At 48.2% G+C, this 27,997-nt stretch overlaps 1 protein-coding gene across 4 annotated transcripts in view; it reads right to left on the reverse strand.

Moving 5' to 3' along the window:
• Nucleotides 1-1,343: 1,343 nt before the first annotated feature.
• The window catches only part of Rrp1b (ribosomal RNA processing 1B), a 29,581-nt gene continuing 2,927 nt past the window's right edge, over nucleotides 1,344-27,997 (reverse strand). The window contains exons 2-16 of one of the 4 annotated variants that reach the window (XM_036168331.1): nucleotides 20,308-20,390; nucleotides 18,746-18,803; nucleotides 17,548-17,633; nucleotides 16,728-16,789; nucleotides 16,149-16,278; nucleotides 15,104-15,168; nucleotides 14,423-14,604; nucleotides 13,461-13,549; nucleotides 12,345-12,442; nucleotides 10,911-10,930; nucleotides 9,378-9,506; nucleotides 6,881-7,575; nucleotides 5,457-5,597; nucleotides 4,423-4,486; nucleotides 1,344-3,187 (exon numbers count right to left, since the gene is read on the reverse strand). In XM_036168331.1, coding sequence (XP_036024224.1) covers nucleotides 2,994-3,187; nucleotides 4,423-4,486; nucleotides 5,457-5,597; nucleotides 6,881-7,575; nucleotides 9,378-9,506; nucleotides 10,911-10,930; nucleotides 12,345-12,442; nucleotides 13,461-13,549; nucleotides 14,423-14,604; nucleotides 15,104-15,168; nucleotides 16,149-16,278; nucleotides 16,728-16,789; nucleotides 17,548-17,633; nucleotides 18,746-18,803; nucleotides 20,308-20,390 — 2,096 coding nt within the window. In that variant the 3' untranslated portion in view covers nucleotides 1,344-2,993. The other 3 variants (XM_036168330.1, XM_036168332.1, XM_036168333.1) reach the window with 3 other exon arrangements.

The raw sequence follows: 27,997 nt of genomic DNA on the forward strand, positions 1-27,997 counted from the left end.
GAACTCTGACTTGGTCTCCCATCCAGGATCACGAGGAACCAAGAGGGCCGGCCTGGAAGGATCTCAGGTTTTTTGTTTTGTTTTGTTTTGTTTTTTTTTTTTTTTTACAGCTTTACGCCTTTCCTGGAACTCACTTGGTAGCCCAGGCTGGCCTCGAACTCACAGAGCTCCACCTGCCTCTGCCTCCGAGTGCTGGGATTAAAGGCATGCACCACCACTGCCTGGCAGGATCTCAGGTTTTAAGGGCTCCTGTCCCTGCCACGTCCTAGGGTCAGGTCCTAGGTAGGTGTGGCAGTTACCGGCTGCCTCACTGGGACGGTGCTTCAAGGTCAAAGCTGGAACAGCTACCCACTACAGATAACCTTCCTGGGTCCCCCTGGTATACGTCACTTACATCTGGCTGATCTTACGTGAGTTTCGAGCTTACATCTGGACTGTGGCTGGGTGCATGTGTTTTCTTCCTTTGATGGAGTTGGGGAATTGTACTCAGGCTTTAGACATAATGAATGGCAGTGAGCTGTCACAGACTGCATCAACCACCTGCCTTGCCTGAGCAAGCCCACTCACTGGCTCTGGGGAAAAGACGGACAGGCACTTGCTATGTCCTGTTTTCAAATAGGACAGACGCCTGCATTTTCCAGACCCTGGCATGGCAACAGTTTCCAGAGAGGTCCATTTTTATAGACACCAAGTCAACAGTAAAGACAAAACTGAGGATAAAAACATATTTCTTTTAATTGGTCTTGGCTTTGGATTTGTACCAACAAGCCCTGGTGACAATACAATTGGATGGTAAACAAGCATCGCTGCGGGCAGTCATGTGATCCAGAGAAAACACACCCACTTTCCAGAGAGGCAGCTGCTTCCCCATCCCCCTCATGCTCCTGTGCTTAGGTTTAGAAAGGTGATTGTGTCCCAGCATGAGGGAGGCTGAGGCAGTATGACCACCAGTGTGGGGCCATATGGGATACATAATGAGACCTTGCGGGGTGGAGGAGAAAAAAGTTTGAAACTAAACTGCAAAAATGACCACATCCACACTACTAAGAGACTATCATCTTCCCAAGTGCTATGTAGGTCACCAGCACTGAGATTTGCTTCTCTACTGGCCATTTTACTTGAGAAAATAACATGCATCAAGGACGAAGATGTCATTCTAAACGTATTCCTTCACGTGGTAACGCCTCCTGCATTGTGCACATAAGAAATAGAACCACACCGAGTGGGGGTGGCGCACGCCTTTAATCCCAGCACTTGGGAGGCAGAGCCAGGCAGATCTCTGTGAGTTCGAGGCCAGCCTGGTCTCCAAAGCGAGTTCCAGGAAAGGCGCAAAGCTACACAGGGAAACCCTGTCTCGAAAAACAAAAAACAAAAAGAAATAAAACCAAAAATTTTGGCCTGGCATGACCATGTGTGCCCACCTGTAAACCCAGCGCTCAGAGGTTGCCCTCTGCCCTGGGAGTGATTTTTGGCAGGTGTGTGTGCTTCCAGAATATTTACTGGTCCCTGAGGGTGGGCAGCTGGCATGAAAACGCTGTGAGGAAGTTTCTGCCACTGCTGCCGTATGACCCACTCGGTTGTATAACCCATCTTTTAAAACAGAAAAGAAAACTGTCGGACATGGTGAACTTTTTGAATGAAAAGCTAACAGCATTTGTGCCTCAAGCCTAACCTTTTCTACACAGGTTTTAGTTTTGAGTATGACTGTCAAACTGAGCACACTGTAACCATGCAACCACAAGTTACGCTGCACATGACCTATTGTGACAATAGCATAATACCTCCCTTTTCTACGGCCTAATGATAGACTTGATTAGTGAGCAGGCCAAAGACAGCCACTTCGTTCCTATCAGGAATGTCACCCACCAGTCAGCTGGTCCGACAGCAGGAAGCGGACCCCTTGACTGTGTGAAGGAGAAGCCAGAGGCAGCCATACCAACTCTGCAACCCCTGTGGTAGTGACCTGCGTCCTCTATGGGGGGGGGGCAGTGGGGGGCAGCAGTGCGAAAACTGCACAAGGATGCAGAGTAGGTGGTCCCCGGGGATGCCCAGTGCTTGAGAGCCAGGGCCGAGGCCCTGCCAGTCAAGCCTGCAAAACCAGGATGTGGGCTCCCTGCTGTGCTCCCGCTCTGTCCTGAGCGGCGTCACCTCTCAGACCCAAGGTAGTTTCCTTAAAAGAGGTCAACTGCCAAGCAGGCTTTGCTCTGAAAAGAAGATTTGTTCCAATGGAAGTCTTGCACAAATGCAAGCTTTAACAGGCGTAGAAAACCTATGGATGCGGGTGCGTGTGTTCTGGGTAACAGGCAGCTGTCAGTGCATGCACTCCCGGGCAGCCAACTTCCTGTTTTGCCAAGAGCCTGGGGCCCAGACAACACTGGTGCAAGCCTCATCGAAGGGGAGAAAAAAAGCAGGCGCAGTCAGAGGCCCTGGGCTCACTCACTGAGCTTAAGAACTATGCCCGCAGCCTGGGGGGCACTGGCCCTCCTGAAAAGACACTTTGGGCTTGCTATAGAGGTAGGAAGACAGGGACAGGAACAGGCCAGGCAGAGGAGGAAAGGCCTCATGGACAGAGTGACTTTTCTCCACCCCACACCTGTCCACTCCCCTGCTGGTCACACATAGAAAAACCACACTATTGCTCATTCGGTTTCAAGAGACATCACTAGGAGAAACAGGCAAATGCCCACAGAACAGGCCTGAAGCTGACATGCTTTCACAAGACAGACTACAAATGCCCAGAAAGGCAACTGACTGTGGCAGATGCAGCAAGGGGCACCGAGGAGAGGAGCTCCATAGACCGACAGCACTCGGTCCTTCTGGTGAGAGTGTGCATGGACTCAGCCAAGAACCATGGCCTGCAGCCCTGGCAGGGAGGTTCGGAACATTTGCCCCATTCACGGGGGTTTGTAAAATAATTAAAAAGCCCACATTTAAAAGTTATAATTTATAGAATATCCAGTATCAAAGCAGTCTTTAAAAAGGGACTCTGGCTCTCAGAAGAAGTCCGCAGCCCTTGGCCTTCTCTTTGGAGTGGTGGCTGGTAGCTTCATGGTTGATAGAAGTGTATTGGCTGGGGAGCTGGTTGGGGACTTCAGCACTCCATGGAGTGGCCTCTGCTCAGGGTTAAAGGCCACTCTGGAGAAGCCTGTGGGGCTGACCAGGATACTCTTGTCTGTCTTCTTAAATTCTGTCCCAAAGGAAAGTAAAGGCTATTAGTTGGAGGTCATGTCTGCTCCTCCCAGGTGTGCAGGGCTCCTGGCTCACAGTCCCCATGTTCCAGAAATGCAGAAGACACCTAGATATATATAGTGAGGGGAACAAGTTTCACCTGGGGTTTGCTGAGGTGTGTGCAGGGCAGGAGTGACAGCCAGCTGCCTGGGCTAGTGTCTCTCAGCAGGACCTGTCTTCACCTTCAGCTCTACAGATCGGAATGTTAAGCTTCAGGAAAGTGTTCCTCACTCCTTCCTGCATCCCCTACTCTCAAACAAAGGTGTGTGTGTACACATTCACTTACTGTCCTCATGAATAAGGTCTTAAACTCATATTAAACTTAAAACATTTGTCTGTGTGAGGGTGTCAGGTCCCCTGGAACTGGAGTTACAGTTGTGAGCTGTTATGTGGGTGCTGGGAATTGAACCTGGGCCCTCTAGCCAGTGCTCTTAACCTCGGTGAGCCATCTCTCCAGCCTGAGATCCTGTCTCTTAAAAAAAAGCGGGGGAGGGCAGGTGGTGGTGGCGCACACCTTTAATCCCAGCACTCAGGAGGCAGAGGCAGGTGGATCTCTGTGAGTTTGAGGCCAGCCTGGTCTACAGAACGAGATCCAGGAGAGGCACCAAAACTAAGCAAGCACCACCTTCTTACAAGAGTCCTTTGGTTCTCTGAAGTAATAGTAGCAACAGTCCTACTACTTAGTGGGTAGCCCTGCTACCAAGCCAGCAAGGAGAGGGCTTCCTCCCTCTCCCTCTGGTCCACTAGTGGCCCTGAACTACAGCCTGGGCAGGTATAGCTAAGGAACCAGGGTTTCTCAGCTTCCAGGACAGACCTAGAGAAAACCCAGAAAAATAGCTTCTCACCTCACGAGCCTTTTCCTGGTGGCCTCAGGAGGCCCCAAGAAATTTCTCCCTGCCTTTAATCCCAACATTTGGGAGGCAGAGGCAGGAGGATCATTATGGTCAACATAATGAGCTCCAAACACAGCTAAAACTACATAGTGACTCCCTGTCTCAAAAACAAAACAAAACCCTGAAATCTCCCCCTCCCTTGGCAATCCATGTCGGATCTGTGAGGCAAGAGACTTTGGCACTGCTTAACTGCCTGACCCGGGAATAGACAGGGAAAAGAGGATCTCTGGCTGCTGGAGAACCCTGAGCCAGCTCGAGCTGGTTGGTCCCAAGGCAGTTTCCCAGAAGCCCACTCACTCACCCGCAGTCATGTTCCTGTTCAATCCAAAGGTGACTTTCTTGGAGCTGGAGGGTGTTTTATTCAGCTGCAGAACAACAAACGAGTAACCATGGTAACACAGGTGCTCAGCCCCCTTGTCTGAGTTTTTCTGAACTTACCCAGGGCAGGCTCTTGCAGTATTTCCTACCTGCACACACACAAACGCTAATGGGGCAGCATGCTGTGGTTTAAATAGACTCCACCACCAGACTTCTGCCCATGACCTTCACAAACCACTTTTGCACATGCATAGATTTCCCAAACTGGACACTATATTCCCAGCAAAAAAAAAAAAAAAAAAATGCAAAGAAGGATGAAGATGTTTCGAATTACAAATTTATCACCCCAAATTACAAGGATATATGTTAATAAACACCATTCATTTTGTCCCAGGATTTTAGAAAGGCTATTTATTATTAGTGTGTATGGTCTGTGTGTGGCTGTCAGAGGACAATGTGGGTTCTGGGGATTAAAACTTAGGTTGTGAGACTTGGGTGGCAAGACCTTTTACCAGCCTAGTCATCTAGCAGGCCCAGAATTTCTAAGCTGCAACTTGTAGCTCACCTACAATTGATTAGATTAGGCTTAAAGGGGGTCTAATTTCAATGGGCAATGGATATGCATGTAAAATCTTTGCCATATGTGCTGAGCACATGCTCCACCACTGGGACCCTGCCACAGACCAACATTCCCGATGTTCTGTGCAAAGGGCCTCAAGTTATCTAGATATCCCAACAATGAATCAGAATTAATGATGAGCCTTTCTGCTTGAGATGTTCCTAGAGCCAACCCATTTCATACCGTGCCTGAGCCCTCCCTAGAGCCCTGTGCCCCTTTCTTGAGTTTGTTGCTACTTTATCCCACCTATACATCCAAGCGCAGGTGGCCAGGTGAGGAAGGAAGCTGGGCTCTGCCGTACCCGGAAGCATCTTGCTAGGTAGAATTCATCACCTGCACCTCAGAACTCAGTACACCTGTCTGCATGTCCCTGTGGAGGTGTGCTGTGGAGGGCTCACCTGGACAGCAGGACCATGGGGAAGGCTGGCAGATTTGCTCTTTGCTTTCCTGAAGAACAGGGGCTTTGGTAAGAAGTGGGTGTCAAACTTCACAAAGTCATCCTCCGTTTTCAGTGGCTTCTTCAGAGTCCTGTTGCTTCCCTGTCGGGATGAGCAGCCGGGAGGAGGGAGAATCTTATCACAGGCACCTTGCCAGACTCACATCCACAGGGAAAGAAACCAGGACAGCGCAGCAAGCCCCTTAGCCCACAGCCCACTGTTTCTGTAGCTCTGCCAAGAACCCTCCTGCTCAGTGGAGCAGACTTCTCGGCACCATGCCAGCAGGGATCACAATGTCTTCTCAGCAGTAAAGGCCGCTTTCTTGTAACTACGTTCTAACACAGACCCTACAGACTGAATTCCTTTCAAGGTCCACCTGTTAGGTGAGAACTCATTTTTCTCTTTGTGATGGGCTGCAAGTACGCTGTGGAAGGTAAGGCTGCTACATGGCTTTGGCTTGGGGGTCCCCACATCTGGGCAGCTGAGTGTGGAATCACCATGTGGGCTGTTTGGCTGGAGCTTGGTGCCTCCCTTGCTGAAGCATAATGCCTTCTGGCATGGCCCAAAGCAACCCTAGCCCAGGAGCAGACAGCAGTGACTTCCCTTGGCCCCAACTAGTTAGCAATCACTCCAATTCCAAGCTCGGTTGCCAAGGGCATGAGAAACAGGCTATGAAGGAAGGAGGGGCCTCTGCCAGGGCAAGGGTGGAGGCTGAGATGATATCCCAAGGCCAGCCCAGTGCTCTGCTCTCCTTCAGTAATCCTTTCTAATCCATGAACTCACCTGGTCAGAGACAGGTTTCAATGTCACAGGCACTGCAATTCAGTATGTGTAAGCACGGGTGCTGAACAGGGGTCAGATGTCTCCCTGGAAAGCCAGGGAGACACTATTTTGGTGGCCACAGCAATGAGCACATGATGTGGCACGTTTGCCACATGTGCTGACCTGGGCACAGAGGCAGTGTGCTTCCTAGACATGACAAAATTCAAGAGCCCGGTCCTCCTTTACAGTTCTAGAAGTTCACCGAGAAAGAACATCCTTTCATTAACCACAAGTGTAAGAGGCCCAGACTTCCTCTTTGCCACAGGGGCTGGATGGGTAGCAGCAGGGGATGGAGCAGCTCTGGATGGAGGCCTGTCTGACCCAACGAGACGTCGGGTCTATGAGGGAAGAGGTGGGGAGTATGGTGTGAATGGATCACTGCACTTGACCACCTCGACAGAAAGCTGCCATCTGCTCGGCGAGAGCCGTTATAAAGCAGTGTATTCTAGCTGTTGCTTCCCTGAGGTCTGGCTGTCCCTATGTCCTACCCCCAGCAGACCACTGAGTCCTCTGAGCACACCCGTTCGAGCCCAGCACCCGAGCGCCGGCACTTCCCACCTTACCGAGGCTTGGATCCGCCTGGTGCTGGACTCCAGCACTCTGTTGTGCTCCATGAAGTTTGACGGCCGCTTCATTTTTTTCCTCTTTTTTAAGATTGCTGTTTTCTGAATGGACAGGTCATAGAGGTCAAGACTGCTGGACACTGCCTTCTTTTGTGGCCTTTTGCACTGGGGCAGGCTGGTCTGGCCATCTTCCCCAGGGCTTATGGGGGTGCCTGCCTTCTGCACCATCAAGGCACCACTGCTGTTTGGGAGAGCTCCGAGTTTCCGTTTCCTCTTCTGAGCTTGGACACCTGAGGAAGCAACTTGGGTGGCAGAGCTCTGAGGATGGCCACCGACAGGGCCATTCTCTGACACATCCTCCTGAGGTAACGTGGTGGGTTTCCAGATCTCTCTGTGGGCCCTCAGGCTCTTCTTTCTTGGCCGTTTCCTTTTATTGTGTATGGGTACGATGGGTGTTGGCTTGGAGCTGTTCTCTCTGATGCTAGACATGGTGTCTGCTGCAGGTCCAGTCACACACCCCTGTGGGGTCTGCCTCCGGGCAGTGTCAGGCTCACTATTGGTGCTCTGTGCTGGGGGCATGGCAACAGTATCCAGGTCCTCAGTCTCAGCCTGGAAGTGGCTCCTCTTCTTTTTCCTTTTCTTTTTGTGAATGTTGCCTCCACTGTCCTCTCCACCATCAAGAGAGACTGTGTTTCCTACAAAGATGCAGACCAATGAGTAGGCTGGCCCTGCTGGTGACTCTTGGGCAGACTGGTAGCCAAGGTTATTTATTTTTTGAGATAGGGTCTCATGTAGCTCAGACTCGCCTCAAACTTGCTGTACAGCCAAGGCTGCTGCTGTAGGAAACCCCGGTCATCATGACTGCCTCTCATGGGTGATAGGAATATAGGTGTACTGCATCACATCACACTCCTTTAGAGGCAGGGTCTCACCAGAGTTGTAAAGGTCTGGAATTCAAATATCCCCATTGGTGGGGTGGGCAGCTGGCTCAGTAGGCAAAGCACTTACTGTCAAAGTGAGAGGACTTGAGTTTGGATCCATAGCACCCACATAAAACACTAAGTGTGGTGGCATGTGCCTGTCACCCAAGTGCTGGGGATGGTGTGCATCCAGGGTAGAACAGGTAGGTTCCTGACGCTCAACAGCCAGCCAGCCTAGCCAAGCTGCAGAGTGCCAGAGCAAGTGAGAGCTTCTGTCGCAATGGAGGGTGACACCTAACGTCGACCCCTGGCCTTGGTGTTTGTGAACCTGCATACACCTGCTCACACATACTCATCACATGTATCTGAGCACTTGGCTGAGGCTGTAGAACCTTTGGGAGGTAGGCCGAGTCGGAGGAAGCCCTTGAGGTTTACAGCCTCACTCTGTAGTTTCCTGTGTCCCCTTTGCTTCCTGGCTTGCTCAGACATAAACAACTGCTTTCTGCACCTACTGCCAAGCCTTCCCGCCATGTACCCTGACTGTGAGCCCACACAAGCTCTCCCTCCTCCACGCTACTTCCCGTCAGGCTGTGGCCCCAGCAGCCCGAGTGGGCCTGTCAACTGCGCAGCAGTCCTTAGGTTCCTGAGTGCTGAGGTTACAGAGCCCAGCTGAGACTGACCTCTTGTGATGCTGGGATGTACCTCGGGCCTGACACATGCTGAGACAGGTTCTGACCTCGGCTAGCTTTGTCAACTAGAGTCCCACTTCTCCTCCTAGGACCAGAAAGCTTCACGTGCATCTCGGCAGAAAAGAGTCAACGGCAAGAGGCTTTCAATCGTGGTTTGTTTTTCTGTGTTTTTAAAACTTATTTTTATTTTGCTTCATATCTACGTGTGCTGCACGTAGAGGCCAGAAGAAGGTGTGGGGCCCCCTGGAACTGGGGTTACTAAGAGTTCTAAACTGGTATGCGGGCGCGAGAGTACAGCGCTCTTTAACCAGAGTTATCCCCCAGCCCCTAGTTATTTATTCTGTGCGCGTGCACATGTGGTGTTGACAGGACAACCTGTGGGCGTTGGTCATCTCCTCCTGCCACGTGGGTCCTGGGGATCGAGCTCGGGGTTGGCAGGAAGTGCCTTTTTCTGCTGATCCTCCCTGCTAGCATGGGAATCCTATTCTTTTCCTGTGCCGCCTAAAGCTGCCATCTAGCAGCAGACGCCTCTGCACACACAAGATCAGAACAGCGCGGCTGCACAGAAAATAACAGAACCTAGGAAATCTGTGGGTATGATGCTGCTCTGCATAGCACTCCAGCACGGGGTGGAGGCAGGAGATCAGGAGTTTGCGGCAAACCTGGGCTACATAAGAGGGCTCTATTTCAAGAACAAACCTCCCCTCTCCCAAACACACCAAACTAAACCAAATCCCAAAACATACATTGAAACTTTTTGTTATGCCAATGATTCATGAGAACACTGGCTCATGAGTCCCCAGAGCTCAAGGGCACAGAGCTACCCGGATGTGAGCAAGAGGTGAGCCTTTCTTTCTCAGCCCTGAGACTTAAGGCTTTGCAGCTTACCTTTCTCCCTATCCAAGGCAGCTCTCTCTAAAAGCTTCTTTCTTTTTTTCTTGTGCCTTCTTTGACTGAGGGCGTGACCATTTTCATCAGCAGTAATGTCCTCAGCAAAACTGAGTTGAGTACTATTGCCTGCTGGGTGCCAAAGGGACACTGGTCAGCTTCTGAGGTTTTTTTTGCGTCTGCTGCGGCAGCCCAGGTCTTGGGCTCCTCCCTCACCCCCCAGCTAAGACTCCTGAGCCTGACTTCTGCGGCATCACCTGCACTACCACTGCTTTTCCAAATGAATGCAAAGGCTCTTGACCAGAATACACACTGGATGATGACTGGCAGGCTTCTCAGGCTAGTCAGCTTTACATTCCCTCTGGCTCTGTGAGCCCACCCAGGGCACAAGGACAGAAGAGCTGGCTCACTGTAGACTATTAGTTTAAGATGTATTACATTTGTTTATGTTGTGGAATATTTGTTTAATGGTGCAAACATGTGTTGCATTCTTTTATATTGCATTTGTTTAACTTTGTGAAGCTGTGTTACTGTGCCTGTCTAAAACACCTGATTGGCCTAATAAAAGAGCAGAAAGGCCAATATCAAGGCAGGAGAAAGAACAGACAGAGCTGGCAGGCAGAGAGAATAAGTAGAAGGAGAAGTCTGGGAGGAGAAAGAGGAAAGAGTAAGAAAACAAGGAGAGGAGGATGCTAGGGGCCAGCTACCCAGCCAGCCAGCCAGCCAGCCAGCCAGCCATGGAATAAGAGTGAACGTAAGATCACAGAATTAAGAAAATGAAAAAGCCCAGAGGCCAAAGGTAGACGGGATAATTTAAGAAAAGCTGGCTAGAAACAAGCCAAGCTAAGGCTGGGCACTTTATAAGTAATAGTAAGCCTCCGTGTATTATTTATTTGGGAGCTGGGTGATGGGGCCCCCAAAGAGCAAAGAATAAAAATAACCAACAACACTGGCCTACTCAGATCTACCAAGTTTACAGCAGCTTACCCTGGGGGACATGCATCCTAAAAGAAAATGAAAGGTCCTGAGAGACCAGGATTTTCTTCTTGACAAAGAACTGTAATCTTCCTAGCCCAGTTTAAAACAAAACAACAACGAGTGTTTTGCCTGCATGTTTGTGTACAGTGTGTTGCCGGTGTCCACAGAGGCCAGAAGAGGGCTCTGTGTGGGTTCAGGAATTGAACTCGGGTCCTCTAACAGGGTAGCCAGTGCTCTTAATCACCTCTTCTGCCTTCCCTTCCCCATTAAAAACTTAGCTGTAGAAAGCACAAATAAAAATTCAAATAAACACCACAATACCCACACAGAGGAAACACCAGATGGATGGAAAGTGGGTGCAAGGGGTCTTGCACCTGTGGCACTCCCCTGGGGAGTCGCTTAGATATGCCAGCTGAACTGTGTTGACGGTGGCCACCCCATAAGTCACTTCCCCATGAAGGCCTGCAGCCCCACTCCTCAGAATCTGGCGGGGATGCCATTGGTAGGGTGTGCACTGGGTGAGAACATTCTGACTTACAGTCCGACTCTTCTTACCTTCAGAGAGGTCCTGGAACCTGAAAAGAAAAGAACACGTGGAGTTCAGAGAGTTCAAGACACAGGTCCTGAACATAAAGCAAGAATCTGGACACACATTTCTCATCCTCTCCTCCAGAGAGGAGGCTAGGAACAGCTCTACCTAGGGATGTGATGAGTCAGGAAGAAAAAACCCAGGACAAAGGCACCCCAATTCCACCAACACTACAAGGGACACAGAGGCTACAGAGTCTCTCTTGGCATACAAAAGGCCCAGAGTTCCAGTGCCTTCCTCACTTGTCTTGGAAGGCAGACAGCTCAGCACTGCTTATGTCCAGGGGAGACTGGCAGAGGTTTCTCTTTATGCAACTTAAAGCACTAGATCAAATAAACAAAGCTGAGGATATGAAGGATGTGCATGGGGCTAGGCTGGGTCAGTGGGGCAGGCAGGTCACTCCAGCATCCACATTGGAGACCCTGGCATACCTTTAGTGACCCACCTATAAGACATGGGAAATTATAAATGCTATCTTCTAAAGTGTTCTTTCTTTAGAAGCCTTTTTTTTTTTTTTTTTTTTTTTGGTGTGTGTGCATGCTTACATGTGAGCACATGTGCATATAGAGGTCAGAGGTTGACGCTGGTATCTTCCTGAACCACTCTCCACTTTACACATGGAAGCTGGGTCTCTCACTGGAACCCAGAGCTTACCAACTTGGCTGGTCTAGCTAGTTTGCTGAGAGTCCCATCTCTGCATCCCAAACAAGTGGGCCTCCACAGCTGCCCAAAACTTCCATGGGGACTGAGGATCCAAACTCTGGCCCTCATGTTCCCACACATTGGACCGTGTCCCTAGCTCCCTTCTAGAGGCATTCGCAACATAAAGGACAAGCTCAGGCCAGTGCTTGCGACCAGACAGCTGTTATCTGCAGTCAGTGAGAACACAGCAACCGGCTTTCTGGCCAATCATTTTTTATGTCACCGTGGTCCTAGAGACACAGATGCTGACTACCGGATTACCTGACTCTTTTGGCACAACCCTGCTGGGAGGTGAGAGTGAAAGGCTAGCTGAACCCCTTGGTACGCCAACAGGTGGCACTGGAGGAGTATACTGGCACCACCACCCTACAGCTGTATGGGATGACAGGGTTGCCTCTTTCCCTGACCTTGGATCACATGTTTGCTACTTTGCTAATGAATAAAATTACAAAGGATAAAGAATTTGGTTCCTGGTACCCACATCGGGTGCCTCACAACTGCCTGTAACTCCAGCTTCACACTCTCTTCTGGCCTCTGCAGGCGCGCGCGCATGCGCGCGCGCGCACACACACACACACACACACACACACACACAAATAAATAAATAAAAATAAATACAATTTTAAAAGAAGGAAAAAAGCAGCACGTGAAGAGGGCTGGTCCAGTGGTATGGCCATGGGCTCTCAATCACTACTCACTTTCTGATCAGTCTGCAGAGCCGCTTCCGGTTGAAGGGAGGGGTGCTCTTTGAGTTGGCTATTTCCGAGAGTCGATCAGCAACTGCCTTATAGTCGAACTACCAAGAAGAGACAAGGCACATGAATGGTAGTCAAACATCCAGCCTCTCCGAGTCGTCTTCTAGGTGCTCCTGGGAATAGTCCTCTCCTGACTGTGGTCTCATACCCAGAGCAAAATTTGCCTGGTGAGCTTCTTACGTTCCTCCAGCTTTTCAATCTTAGAACCTATAATACTCTTATTTTTTTTTGAAAGTACAACTAGGTACACTGAGAGTATGGCAGTGCACACCTGTAATCCCAGCACTTGGGAGGCAGAGGTAGGTGGATCTCTTTGAGTTCAAGGCCAGCCTGGTCTATATAGCAGTTCTAGGACGGCCAGGACTACATAATAGAGGGACCCTATAACAAACCACCAACCAACTAATCAAAACCAAAACTGCGAGCTTGGCATGGTGCTGCATGCCTGTATTGCCAGCACTTGGGAGGCAGAAGGATTGCTATAAACTCCAGCCTAGACTATATAGCAAGATCCTGCTTCAAAAATCAAATAAAAAACGCCTGAACAGTACCAGAAGAGCTGGAGCTGCCGCACAAAGAAAATCAGATAACCATGACTAGAAAATGAGGATTAGTGTCTTTCAAAATCCCACCTCACGTACTTATTATTCTCTCTTCTTGAGATGGGGTCTCTCTATGTAGCCTGGGCTGGCCTGGAACTTGCTCGGAGATCTGTCTACCTCTGCCTCCTGAGTGCTGGGATTAAAGGTGTCTATCACCAAGCTTGGTTTCTTTTTGTGTTTTTGAAACAGGAAGTTACTAGGTAGCTCAGGCTAGTCTTGAACTTGAGACCCTCCTATGTGCCGAGATTCCATGCGTGCGACCCCATGTCAACCTAAAGTCTCTTTCTTTTAAATTTGTTCCCAACAAGCTCATTCTAAGAATGGTGCCATTAATTACAGAGGGATTATAAAGGACTTTACAGTTCAGGCCCTATGGCTTAATGAGCTCTGACCCTAATTCTCCAGCCAAGCACCCCCCGTCAACCCACATTCTATAAAAAGCAACAGCCGCCCCCACCTGGAGAGGTGACCCTGAATCTTTGAAGGCCGCACAGCTGTCTCTTTCTCTTCTGCCAACGACTCCATCTCCGAGGCAATCGCCCAGTGCTGCCAAAATATACCCAAGGACAAAGACAAAAATCTTGACGTTCAAGGAAAGATGTGGCTCAAGTCCCTTCAGGCTCTGGGTTCAATCCCCATTACCAGGGAGAAAAATAAAAAAGGTACCAGCAACTGCTGTCTGGGGAGATGCGCGGGTTGGTCTCTTAAAAATGCCTATCTTTCCATTCTCTATGGGAAGCTCAGGTTTTAAGCCCAGTACTAGCCCCACACTGAACAACTCCACTCCCCCCAAACAACTACAGACTCCTGGAAGGAGGCTGTGTGCCAGAGGGGACCACAGAAACACATCTGTGATCCTGACTGCAGGGAAGATCTCACAGGCACAGGCCAAACACGTCACAAAGGAGAGCAGAAGCAGCTGGGCCAGTGTGAGTGGTGTTGGGTTTCTCTCTGGGGCTCCTTGTGCACACATGTCTCTATGTACCCTGCTTCATTTTTTTGGGAGGCCACATTCAGTGAGATGCCAGCAAAGTGCTGGGGAGGCTTAGTCAGGTGAGTACACATCACACAAGGACAAGCGTCCGGGTTCAATCCTCAGAATCCACATAAAGAAGGCTGGGCATGGTAGCACAGGCTTGTAAGCTCAGGACAGGGAAGGCAGAAAGAGGTGGGTCTCTGGGACTCACTGGCCAGCCACTCTAGCCTAATTAGGCATCTTCCAGGCCAACAAGGAAACCCATCGCAAAATAAGAGATGCATGAAACCTGAGGAGTGACTCCCAGTGCTGACATCTGGCCTCCACATGAAAGTGTACACACATGCACACACCCATAGACAAAACCAATATCCACAAACAAGTGAAACCCAGTCAACCCCCTGGCCCCCCTGAAAGAAAAGATCATAAAGAAATGCTCTCACCTGCCTTCTTCCCACTGCCTGCTTTTCTACAGGCCAGCTTGTTTGCAGGGATCCCTTCGGCAGGGAGGCCACCATCTCCCACTCTGGTTTTCTGCTCTCCCACAGTCTCTTCAGGTACAAAAGCAGACTGATCTACAATGACTTCAAAAACACCACTAGCTATAGTCTGTACCAGTGTGTGGCTGAGGGTAGAAGCACAGCAGAGAGAATGGGATTAAAACACTCAACTGGAGCCTGTGCAGAGAGGAGCAAAGCCAAGAACAGCTCAGGTGTGTAAGTGTGTGTGTGTGTGTGTGTGTGCGCGTGCGCGCGCACAAGTGCCTGCCTGGGGCCCAGTGTGCCCACCACTGGTCAGCAGAAATTCAAAGACACCCCCGAAGCAGGTCCACTGCAGATTCAAGGAACCACCACATGACACAGGACAGATAGGAATTGAGTGTGGGAGAGCATCCTGGAGTGGCCAGCCCAGGGCTGTGGCAGGGACCAGAACCTCTGCTTGCTTGCTTCCTTCCTTCCTCCTGAGCAGGGTCTTGTGTAGCCTGAGCTGGCCTGACTTCAGGCCTGTGAGAGGTATTTGGAATGGGTGCTCTTTATTCTAGATAATTGCCTGGCACTGTGCTGCACAACAGAACCCCACCCTCAGGCACCAATGAAAGCAGTGAAGACATGTGAGCCACTTACTCCTTAGTCTTGGCAGCAATTCTGCAGAATGGATCAATTAACTTGAGGTTCTGATCCGCTAAAAGCTGAAATTTAGACGTAAAACAGAGGGCAAATGAGGGATAGATAGACTTTTCTCTTTTCGGGCATGTTCCTGCCCCCTCCCAGGTCAGATCAACTACCCAGTGGTCCAGGCTAGTCTCTCTCTAGTCTCGTGGGTGTTTTAGTTCAGTGAACCAAACAACCATCAACTGGTCAGGGCTGTGCTGCAGGACTCATGTCCTGAGACAGCTGGGTGTGGAACCTGCCCAGCAGTGGGCCCTGGCTATCTCCAGAACTGCAGGGAAAATATGAGTTCTATGTGGATGCCATCTCAGAGCATGAGACAAAGGCTTTTTTTTTTTTAAATTTTATTCATTCATTCATCAATTTATAGTGTGTGTGCATGTCGCCCCTCTCTTAAAAATACACCATTTATAATTTCTTTTACTTAATATACATACACAAGCTTCACTACAGAACGTCAAAGAGAATAGTAAAAATTGTTTATATCCCCTAACTGAGATAATCATCTTTATCTTCCCAGCTTTTTATCTATTTATATTGGGTATAATCTGCATAGTGTTATCTACTGCCTTTCCCCCACAGCTTCTAAAATTCTCAGTATATCCTGATTTCTTTATACCGGACTCTGTAAATTGGTTTTAACTCTTTCTACAGGGGGAAGAGGCAGGGTCTTGTTCTGCAGTACAGGTTGCCCTGGAAGGTGAGATTTCGCTGCTTCCATGCTCAGATGACAGATGTATGTGTACCCCATGCCTGAACCTGGGGCTCTCATACTCCTGGCAACTGACTCTCCTGCCTCAGCTCCTCCAGCAGCTGCGCGTGGCTCAATCCTACTTTAGAGGTAAGACTGCTATACAGGCATAGTCTAAAAGTCCACCAGCTGTCTGAGACACAATCGACTCCAGGAGAAGTTACAGAGGTGGCTCCTTCTGACAGTACCCATGGTGACCCCGAGCATGGTGGTCCCATCACACTGCTGGCTGGCGGCGCTGCTTCTCACCTCTCTCCCTCCCACAGTGGAGAGCTCATCCAAGTAAATGTCAATCAAGTGGGATCTCACTCCATTGGGAGACGGACTCTCAGGATTCAGGATCTCCTTCATCAAGATGTCCAAAAAAAGTTTGATTTGGCTAGAGAACATCAAAAAATAAACCAACCACACAGCTTTTATAAAAAAGACATTATCACCGATACCTCCCTCTTCTCAAAGAGCAGACAAAAATAATGAGTTTACTGTTCATACTGCATAACAATCACTCTGAGGCCTAAGGGGAAGAAAACAGTTACTCTGATGAGTATCAACTGACTTTACCACTCTACTGGCTTTAAATCCCCTTTGGATCAGATCTCTTTTGCTTTTCATAGCACTACATAGTGGTAGGCATAGATGAGCCAATTCATGCATTTTATTACCTGAAATCTTAGAGGACCCTATTATTCTATAAGGATTGTGGGGGGGGGCACTAAAGATCAAAACTAGGGGCTCATACCCATTAGGCAAGCGCTCTACCACTGAGTCATCTAGCAACTTTGACATGCTTTTAATGTCACCATATGTTAATGTAAATAGTTTACCAACCTTTCTTCCCAGGCATTCCGCTTGAGAACTTCAAAGCACTGCCTTAGGACCAGGCGGATCAGCTAAAGGTTGACATTTTGAAAATAAAAGGAAAAAGGAGTCAACATCTTGGCAGAACAAGGAGCCCAACAATGGATCCCCAAAGTGAGACAGCATCCTTAAATCTATTTAACCTCTGAATCAAAAACATCATGTGCCTGTACCCAAGAGCCAGACACCAGCCTGCACAGCATACAGACTCTGCCTCACAACCCCAGAAAACAAAACTCAAGATATGACCACTGCATTCTGCCACACCGTGCCTGGCTTTCCATTGTTCTCTTGCTGGGGATGGAAGCCAGGTCTCAAGAATGCTGGTAGGTCAGCTCTTGTCCTAGAACCTCTCAGCCATGTCCTGGGGTGTTGTTGACCTTCTCCCAAAAAACCTTTCTCCTTCTTAACTCTAGTGTGTACAAGCTATATTAAGATCATTAGCCAGGTGGTGGTGGTGTACACCTTTAATCCCAGCACTTGGGAGGCAGAGGTAGGCAGATATCTGAGTTCAAGACCAGCCTAGTCTATATATAGTGAGTTCAGGACAGCCAGGGCTACAAAGAGAAACCCTGTGAAAAACCAAAACTAATCAACCAATCAACCAACCAAAACTCCCCTCCAAAACCCTCTCGGCAAATTCCAAATCAGCTTCAAAAAGAGCAAAGAGTGAGAAAAAACGCCAGGTAAGGGGTCTAATGCTGAGCAGCACCCCTAGCCCTCTGCTGGTCTTCTAACAGAACATTCCGTGTAGAAGCTCAAGTCAGTGTGCAGGAAGACACCACCTTACCATGTAGTACTTGTCCAGCCGCAGCTGGTCTATCCCTTGCCACTCTCGATTCATGGTTTGCCAGAAGGTCTGAATGAACAGGTGTTCTGCAAGAGCAAGGGGTTCTCAGGGCTCAGTCACCACATAAGCACACAGCAAGAAGGAAGTGGCTGAAAACACACCTGGTTTTCTTTACCTATCTATCTCAAGACTTCTTGGACAGATAGAGTATGCGCACAATTTCCCTTATAGCTATGTAAGGACATTATAATATGATACTATCAGCATCTCTTAATCAGAGTGCTCCCCAGAGCACTGGCCTTTATCCACCTCAAACTCACCCTTGTATTAGAGTTCTCTAAAGGCACCCACGGGCCCGCTCTGCTACAGCTGCACCTGACAATCAATCCCAAGCTATTAATCTTGATGAGCATCCTTACAGTGTATAAATGCAGATCTTTTTCTGATGTTAGGTGTTGTCTGAGTGAGACACAGAACACGTTATTTAAGTCACAGAACTACCATCTTTAAAATTGGAAGTCTTTCCTTATTTACTGATTTTTGAATATCTCCACTTCCTTTTACATAGAGTTGGGCTGTTACCCAGGCTGGCCTGGAGCTCACGAACCTCCTGCCTCAGCCTTCTGAATGTACCACCATGCCCAGCACAGTTTATTAACAAATGAAATCTTTACTATACAGCAAATGTAGATTTTACATGTTGCAAGTCAGCTAGAACTAAGAGAACCAGCCAGGGTCACTGGAGTGGGAAATGCCAACCAGAACGAGCTGCTGCCCAACTTCAGAAAACTCATCTTTTCTTTTAGGCAGAGATGGGTTACTTGACACTTTATTACAGTGATTTATCGCCATGGTGGCACTAATCTTGGCCAGGATGAATCTGCCAGGTTACTGTATGCACAGGCATATGTGCCACCGCTTCTAAGTGTGAGAGTAACCTGAATTTGGAGACTTTGGAGGAGTGGTGATTAGTGTTTGGATGCCACACAATCCCTATTCACTTAGCAGTTGGCATCAGGCACAGCAGTGTTGAAAATAACAGCACGTGACATCTGTACAATGCTAGCAAGAGGCTCCCACATCCCTGACACCTCGAGGACCCAACTTCACGGGAGGGAAGCACTGACTAGGTTCCCCAGGTGAGCTACCAACCCTGCTAACAAGGAAATCAGAAAGCCAGGAAAACAGCAGGACTTACGAGCCTCGGAGCTGTTAACAACATGGATGAGTTGGGAAATAATGTTCGCTAGCTCCTCCTGCAAAGGTGGGTTGGGGAGAAACATCGGTTATTAGGTGGTCACACTGTGGCGGCGGCAGTGCTGTGGGCTGTACCCACCTCCCTCTGTGGTGAGAAAGCCTGCGCCTAGTCTAGGTCTGTGGCTGACACACCTGGGTTTTATTAAATATGAAACTCCAAACGTTAGTCAACTACTGGGTTAATGTGATATTTCTGAAAAAAATCTAACACTATGTGTTCAAGAAAGCGTCTCTGGTTAAGAGGTTGAATGGTTCCAGAGAAATAATCTCACTGCCAACTTCTGCCCCCTCCCCACCCCCTACCTTTTGAGACAGGATTTCTCTCCATAGCTCCAGCTGGCCTCAAACTCACAGAGATCTGTTTGCCTCTGCCTCTGAGCACTGGGATTAAAGGTGTGCATTACCACACCCCATCCCTGGATTTAACATATAAACTAAATACAATCTATCGTAAAAGCCAGAAGGTACAGTACCACCCTCTGGTGCTTGTGAAATAGGGTTTTCACTCCAGTCTTCTGCTAGACCTGGTCATGTCGGCTGGAGTGTCAACAGACTCCTCTAGGTTGAGCTCTGGGCAAAACTGGAGAGCATGTGGAGGCACAGTAGATCCATTTGGCAGAACTAAGGGGCTGGGCCTAGGAAGAAGCCTTCCATCTTCCAGCTACCTGAAGATGAGCGCCCTTACTGACCCTGCTCACAGCTCCTGTGCCCAGAGTTCCTTATTCATCTTGACTGAATTCCAAGACTTGAAAAGGATGTTCCTTTTTGTTAGTTCTCTTCCTCCACTAAAGCTGCCTGTTGCTACTTCTGAATATAATCTTACAATATTTTGCCCTGCTATCCCACTCAAAATATGTTCAGTGGAACCAACACGGTGAACTGGGATAAGTCACTACATGTCCTGAGAAAAGTAGCAAGGCTTCCTATATGAGGCAAGTGCTACCCAGGAGGACGCTACCCTGGGGCTGTGTGTTGTGACCCATACCCCCCTGCTACTGAGGTGCGTGCGTGCGTGTGTCTACATTCAAACAGCAGAACAAACTCTTCTATTGTTGTATTGGTGGCAGCCTCAGAGGGCAGGGAGAAAAACTCGACTGTGTCTTCTGGCCACCAGTGCTGCCCACGGCACTTTAGCCACAGGGCCTAGCTGCTTGCTTGGGCACCAGGCCCTCTGGGACATTCCCCAGCCCCCCCCTCCCCCGCTGTGCTTCTGACCATGCATCAACGTATGAGAAAGCGGAAACATTAAAAATGCTGTGTAAAACCTACCATAGAAGCTACGAAATGATGAGAGCAACAGGGGAATCTATGACCTAGCATGTCCGGTCTGTCTGAAAGCACAGCCTAAGTGCCTGCTGCCCCTTCCTGAGGGGACAAGAGCTGAGACAACGGCTCCTTGAGGCATTCGCTTCCGTCTGCTGGGGGACGGCAGCAGACTGGTGGAGCATAAACGGCCTTCTCCGCCGTGGCAGAGGCCCAGGAATGTGACCGGGGGCTGGTTACCTGCAGAAGGGGCTCGTCCTGTACCCACATGCAGCAGAAGAGTCCTTTCCATATTTTTAGGAGTTCTTCCTGACTGAAACTTCCTGTGGAGAGAGAACGGCACCACCACCTTAGAGCCCACACGCTTCCCTCAAATGTTTACAGACGCTACTATGCAAGCGGCAAACTCACTGCAGACAGTCCCTTCCTCTGCGCACCTTTCCCTAACCCTCAAGTACACCTCATGCCAATGGCTAATGTTCCAAGCATGCCATGTACACAGGTAACCACGACTGCACATGTGTCGCTATCAGCCAGAGGAGGGTGGCAATGGGGGCAAGTCCTCATCACCAAGTGTTACAATAAAACTAACCCATACCATACACTTGGTAGACCAGTTGCCAAGCACATGCAGGCCTTGAACCAATAAGGGAAGAAAGGAAGCTTCACTGATCTTAATGATGAAAATTCCAAGTTCTACAAAAGATGCAAGGTTCTCCAGTCACTAAACGCCGTCAAGTGGCAGAACCACTCCCAAGGGCAGACGATGGGCCAGTGAGCATTACAGTTCTGCCGAAGGGTCCTTTTAAAAGGGTCCTGCTACAGGCAAAAGCCAGCCATGTTCAATCTTCTCATTGTGCCAGCCATCACTTCCTGGGCAGTTCTTAAAACAGCGCCAGCCTGTTTGAAGTGGCATGCCCTGGAGGGGTCATGGGCCTAGTCCAGGTGCCAGGAAGCAAAGATGGCCATGGATGATGAGGCCGGAGAAGCAGCAACACTTTAGGCTGACGTGCCACACAAGGTCTCTGTCTGCGTGAGTGGAAAACAACACAGTCTCTTCAGCAGTACCCTGCCACAGACAAGATGAATAAAAACAAGTTTTGTTTTTGTTTTTCTTTGAGACAGGGGTTCTCTGTACAACAGCGCTGGCTGTCCTGGAACTCACTCTGTAGACAAGGCTGGCCTTGAACTCACAGTAATCTGCCTGCCTCTGCCTCCCGAGTGCTGGGATTAAAGGTGTGCATCACTATGCTTGGCTGTTTGCTTAGCTTTCTGAGACAATGGTCTTGTTACTTAGCTCAGGCTGGCTTTGATATTCATGATCCTCCTGCCTCTGTGTTCTACCTCACACAGGTGGAGTATAGTTTAAGATGTGTTACATTCATTCATGCTGTGTAATATTTGTTTAATGATGCAAAGAAGTGTTGCATTCTTTTTTTTTTCTTCTTCGAGACAGGGTTTCTCTGTAGCTTTGGGGCCTGTCCTGGACTAGCTTTGTAGACCAGGCTGGCCTTGAACTCAGAGATCCACCTGCCTCTACCTCCCAAGTGCTGGGATTACAGGCGTGCGCCACCACTGCCTGGCTGCATTCTTTTATGTTGCATTTGTTTAACTCTATAAAGCTGTGTTACTGTGCCTGTCTAAAATACCTGATTGGTCTACTAAAGAGCTGAACAGCCAATAGCAAGGCAGGAGAGAGAAATAGGTGGGACTGCCAGGCAAACAGAATAAATAGGAGGAGGGATCTAGGCTCAAGAGAGAAGAGGAGGAAAAAATAATGAGGGAAAGGAGGACACCCGGGGCCAGCCATGGAGTAAGAAGGGAAGGAAGACATGTGTACACACACGTACGTACGTACGTACACACACACACACACACACACAATAAAGAAAGGTAAAAGCCCAGGAATGGAATGTAAAGAGAAATGGGTTAAGTTAATTTAGAAAAGCTGGCTAGAAAGGTTTCCAAGCTAAGGCCAGGCATTCATAAATAAAAATAAGTTTCCACGTGGGAGCTGGTGGCAGGCCTTTAAAAAGTAAAAACAAACAAAACCAAAAACCCAACTACATACATAATCAAGTACATATTTGAATCCGGTGTGCTATTAACTGCCAAAGACAATGTTAAAATGACAAAGAACCCTTGTAAGTGACTAATGGTTCTGTAGTGTACTCAGTGAGCAAACTTTATTCTATGACTGATTTCCAACTTACTGAAGAATCACTGGGCTGGGGAGATGGTGCAGTAGGTGAGACCATCTGTGAGGCAAGCATGAGGGAGGACCTGATTGAGTCTTCAGTTGCACATAAAAGCTATGTGCGCCTGTGATTTCAAACTGTCAACCCAGCCTAGCAGAAACACAAAGGTTCAGATTCAGAGACCCCATCTTTATCGAATAGGGTAGAGAGATAGTGGAGTCCAAAATACATCCTCCTACGGCTTTCACAAGTGCATGCATCACACGCACCTCACAAACATTCCCCCCAAAAGGTTTTCAAAAGAGGCCTGTCTCCTTTCAATACCTTTAGAATGTTGCATTTTGATTCTTTTGTGACAGTTTCCCACTTTAAACCAAGATGGCAAGTGTGGTAGCACATGCCTTTAATCCCGCTTACAGATGCAGGCAGAGTCCCAGCCAAGGCTACGTACATAGCAAGACTGTCTCATACAAAGAAACCACCCACAAAGCCCAAACACCAGGATAACAGAAACCATAGTAGAGTTAGCTAATCAAAGCACATTTCCTAAGGAAATACTTTTCATATATTTGAAATGATCCTCAATACAAGAGAAAAAAAAAAAAGGTGGGGTGGGGTGGGGTACATGAAGGAGACAGAGTTCCACACAGGCTTTGTGCTTTGATTTGACACCTCAAGAACTGTCCATAAAGTGATGGAAAGCTGTAACCCTTAATGAACCACAGCACAGAATTAAAGCTAGGGTTCCACGGAAGGCCAGGGCCGGGCACTCAGGCTTTGCCAGCTGCCTGTTGGTCGTTGCAGGACTAACTAGGATTTCAGGGCAAGGCTGTACAGGGGGCAGTGGGGTGAGGTGTGCAGGAGTGACAGCAGTGAGGGCCTAAGCCGAGTCAGAGAAAGGCGATTAGCCTCCTTACACAGTTCCCGGGCCCAGGCTCCAGGGATGCATGCCTCTCTGATCAGTCTCTGCACACAAGCCGTCCCTGTGCCTGCACACGGGGAGAGAGACTAGAGACTACCCAGTGGAGCAGAGCTTCTTCAGAGAAATGGGTGTCACTGGTGTCACTGACATCACTGGTTTCCTGCTGCACAGGGGCACCTCTCCAGTGTGGCACGGATGCTGGACAGTCCTCCCTTACTATCCAAGTGTGTAGTGAGCAGTCAACCCCACCTCAGGTCAAATACCCACACTTTTTTGCATTTTTGCAAAAAAATCCTCAAAATTCCAAAAGTCATAGTCAAAAGCATGTCTACTTCACTGGCTTCTCCCCAGAGGGACACTGGGACCCACCTACCCTTGAAGACCTTTCCTGCATGCACAATTACATCTATGTCAGAATAGCATGGTTATGTGTGTTGGGTGTGTGTTATCATAATCTGTACTGTGGCCTTTCACACTTAAAACAACACAGTATGTACTCTCTCCAGGGCCTCACACATGCTCAGTAAGTGCTCCGCCACTGAACTGTGTCCACAGATCTCCAGATGGTTCTTTAAAGGGCACCAATATGGAAAGCCAATGGTTAGTGACAGGTCAGCACATCCAGGACCTCTGGACAGCTCACAGCTATCACAGGCAAAGTTTCCACAGGATGGAAGAGGCTTCTAAGATGAAATAAAGTCAATTTCAACAGACTTGACAGTGGTAAATGTCATTGTGATTCACTTTCTTTTTTTAACTTGCCCTTATTTTTTTTTTAATTGTTTATTTTATGTGAATTGGTGTTTTGCCTACATGTATGTCTGTGTGAGGGTGTCAGATCCCCTAGAACTGGAGTTACAGACAGTTGTGAACTGCCATGTGGGTGCTGGGAATCGAACCCAGGTCCTCTGGAAGAGTAGCAAGTGCTCTCAAGGAGTGAGCTATCTCTCCAGCTCCCTTGCCCACCCCATTTATTCCAGTTTCTTGTGTGTGTGTGTGTGTGTGTGTGTGTGTGTGTGTGTGTGTGTGCACACGCCTGCATGTGTTTATATATGCTAGAGGCCAGAGAAACAACACTGGGCTTTCCTCAGGCACCATCCACTTTGGTTTTTTTTTGGACAAGTCTCTTACTGGTCTGGAGAACTCATTCAGTAGGCTAGGCTGGCTGTCCAGTGAGCCCCAGGGATCTCTGTGTGTTTGCCTCCCCAGAGCTGGGATTTCAAGTGTGTGCCACCACATCTGGCTTCTTCTTCATGTGTTTCTGGGATCAAACTCAGGTCCCTGAGCTTTCGACTGAGCTATCTCCCGACCCTCATCTTGCAGCTTTTAAGCCACGGGCAGCAGTGACACTATACAGGCCCGAAAAAGTGAATGTGGGGGTCATGAAAAGTTTCCCACCATAAAAACTTTCTGGACACACATCAAATCTAATTCAAATTAAACACATAATGAACCCAGGGTGTTGCTGGCAGTGCTTGGCCTTGTATGTACGAGACCCCAGTTATGAACACACATGTCCATTTGCACTTTGCATGCCACGATGCCACATAATGCCAATGAGCACTGCCTGTAACACCTGAGGGCAGACTTTTGACGACTGTAGGTGACACACTGCAGCTTTGTACTCTAACTAACACAAGGTCTTCTGCTCTTAGACAAACGTAAGGAAAACAAAGATTTCACTACTTTTGCATTGTTACTCTGAAGCATGTATCAAATTAGTGTATCTTTGCACTGGACTGTGTTGGAACAGTTCACTTAAAAACTTAAATTTGTGCCGGGTAGTGGTGGTGAACTTGGGAGGCAGAGGCAGGTGATCTCTGTGAGTTCAAGGCCAGCCTGGTCTACAGAGCGAGTTTCAGAACAGCCAGGGCTACACAAAGACCCTGTCTTGAAGATCACCCCCTGAAAAAAAAATTGTCACTGCTGGTGTGTGTGCTGTGGCATGTGTGTGGAGGTCAGAGCACAGCTTTGTGGAGTTGATTCTCCCCATCCACTTCAACTTGTGTTCTGGAAATCCAACTCAGATCAGTCACCAAGCTTGTGTGGAAGAACCTTTATCTGCTGAGCCAAACTACTTGATTTTAAAGCAGTTGTGTTTGGTAGCTCATACTTTACAATCTTGGCCCTTGGGAGGATGGGGCAGGAGGACTGCCAGGGGGTTCAGGCCAGCCTGAATACTACACAGTGAATTCAAGGCCAGCTTGAACTACAGAGACCTCGTCTTTCCTGGTTGCTGTTTGAGTTGCTAACTGAGCTTCATTTAAAAAAATTAGTTCATTCAATCATGAACTGATTTCGGGTTGGGTTTAGGGCAGAACAATTTCTGAACCAGCCCTCAACACATTCCTGCTATTTCACAGTATATATTCAATATGGAGTGACGTTTTCTACACTGAAAGTTGTAACTCAAATGTCCAAAATCAACTCTGAACAGTGGTGATGATGTAGCTCTAAGTCCTGCAAGCATCCAATGCTCAACCAAGAAGATCTAATTCCTTACGGGAAAATAAACAAGCACTTCTTGTTTTTTCTTTCTGTCTTACTTTGTTGAGACAAGGTCATTTAGCTCTGTCCTGCAATTCTCTAGGTAGACCAGGCTGGCCTTGAACTTGGAGATCCACCTGCCTCTGCTTCCCAAGGGCCACCAGGCCCAGCAAAAACAAGCACTTCTATCTTATTAGTATGCATAATAGGTGGTAAAATTATATATGTGACAGACTTTTTAAAAATAAAATCCTCTCACTTAATGTTTCATTTGTATACCTAGTTTATATGCCTATATACTTGGGATCCTGTAAAATTTCTCAGGTAAAGGGATGTGAATAGAAAAATTTTAAGAATCCCTGGTCTGTTCAAGTCCTCTACTCTAAATATCTACTTTCAATATATGTACAAAAATCCTATTTTCACCTAGGAGTTTAGTTGGTAAAAAAAACAGGTACTGACTTTTTAAGTACTTAAAGAGGTATGGGAAACAGTATTTGACTCTTTGGAAATCCCCAAAGATGCAGTAAATATCGGAAGCAGTTTTAGTTGAGAGTTGCTCTCGAAGCTATGCTTTCTTCTTGGTGGTAAGTTTTTCCGAGGTGCTGGGGACTGAAAGCAGGGTCCTGGCCATGCCCGGCAAGCACTCTATCACTAAGTAACTATCCTTGGGCCCTCCTCCTCTTTATTTTGAGACAGGGTCTTTCTATGAGACCAGACTGACCTGGAACTTACTACCATCCTGCCTCAGTCTCAAGTTCTGGAATCACAGGCATCACTGACCAAAAAATGTTTTTGTTTTTGTTTTTTTTTAAAAGACAGGATCTCACCATGTATTTCTGGCTGGCCTAGAACTCACTATGTAGACCAGGCTGACCTGAGATCTGCCTGCCTCTGCTTCCTGAGTTCAAGGATTACAGGTGAGTGCCACCACCCCTGGCTGTGGACAAATTTTAAATCTTTATATAACCTAGTTTCTGACAACAGTTTAGATTGAGCTATTTTAAAAAGAATGGCATGAATATAAAAGACATGAAGACACAGGAAACACCACTGAGTTTTGAATTGAGAATGTCCAACAGCAACCCTCTCCACAAAATGAACACAGTAGCCATTCTGGATGGGGACAGTGTCATATTCCAGACCACGGCACAGTCAAAACCTCCCCCCTTTTATAACTGTCTCGTGGAGAGCCCTAACTCCATCAGTAGAAAAGGCACTTACTTCCACAGTAAGTGGTTCAGTGGTTCCAGCCACTGCCAACCACAAATCCAGTCATTTTATATGCCATCAGAAAGGAAGCTCAGGCTGGGGAAATGAATGGCTTGGCAGGAAAGGGTTCTTGCCACACAAACCTCAGGGCCAGAGTTCCAGCCTTTGAACATACATAAAAATGGGAGGAGAGAACTGACCCTAGAAAGTTGTTTTCTGACCCCCAAATGTGTGCTGTAACATATGTATCTCCCTTATGTGTGAGGGCACCCATACCTCACCCCCCCCCCAAGACTAATTCAAAGAGGAAGCAAAGACACAAATGAAACTCCCACAGGGTTGGTTTTGAGACGCACCCCGACTTTAGGAAACATTGAACGTTTAAGTCTGAGGTCTTAAGTGCGTGTCCCACTGCTCTATTCACCATGCCAAGGACAGTGCGCCCGATGACACGTGGGGCTTCCCAATGTTTGCTGCATTTATGAAGGAATACTCCAAGACTCAGGAAACACACAGTGACCATCTCACAACAGTAGAGACCACAGAGCTCTCTATTTATGCCGCTGACAGACAGCTTTCTGTTTCAGTAAGACTAACATCAGATTTCCCAACAAGATGCAAGGCTGCAAAACAAATTGAGTCTGTCAATGAGACGCAAGTGTGAGGCAACTCGTGCTTCTATTATGACGGGGCACAGCAGTGCCAGATACTTGGGTTTTCTTGTCCCACCATCAACAATCATTCCGCAGTTTTTACTTATTTGCATGCACATATGTATGGGTCAGAAGTCAATGCTGGGTATTTTCTTCAATAGCTCTCCAACTAATTTTCTGAGACAGGTTATCTCAATGAACCTTGAACTCACCAATCTGGCTAGACTGTCTAGCCATCAAGGCTACACCAGGATTTCACTTGGCCTTTAAATGAATGCTGAACACCTGAACTCAGGTGCCCCTGGGCATGTGGCAAGCACATTGTTGATAGAGCCATGTTCTTGGCCCCTGTAGTTAGTACTTTATACATAGGTATATTTTACTTGCATTTATGTGTACTATGTGCATTCTGCAGTGACTGCAGAGGTCAGAAGAGAGTGTTAGATGTCCTGGAACTG

This window comes from Onychomys torridus, chromosome 18, assembly GCF_903995425.1.
Source record: "Onychomys torridus chromosome 18, mOncTor1.1, whole genome shotgun sequence".
NCBI classification, from domain to species: domain Eukaryota; kingdom Metazoa; phylum Chordata; class Mammalia; order Rodentia; family Cricetidae; genus Onychomys; species Onychomys torridus.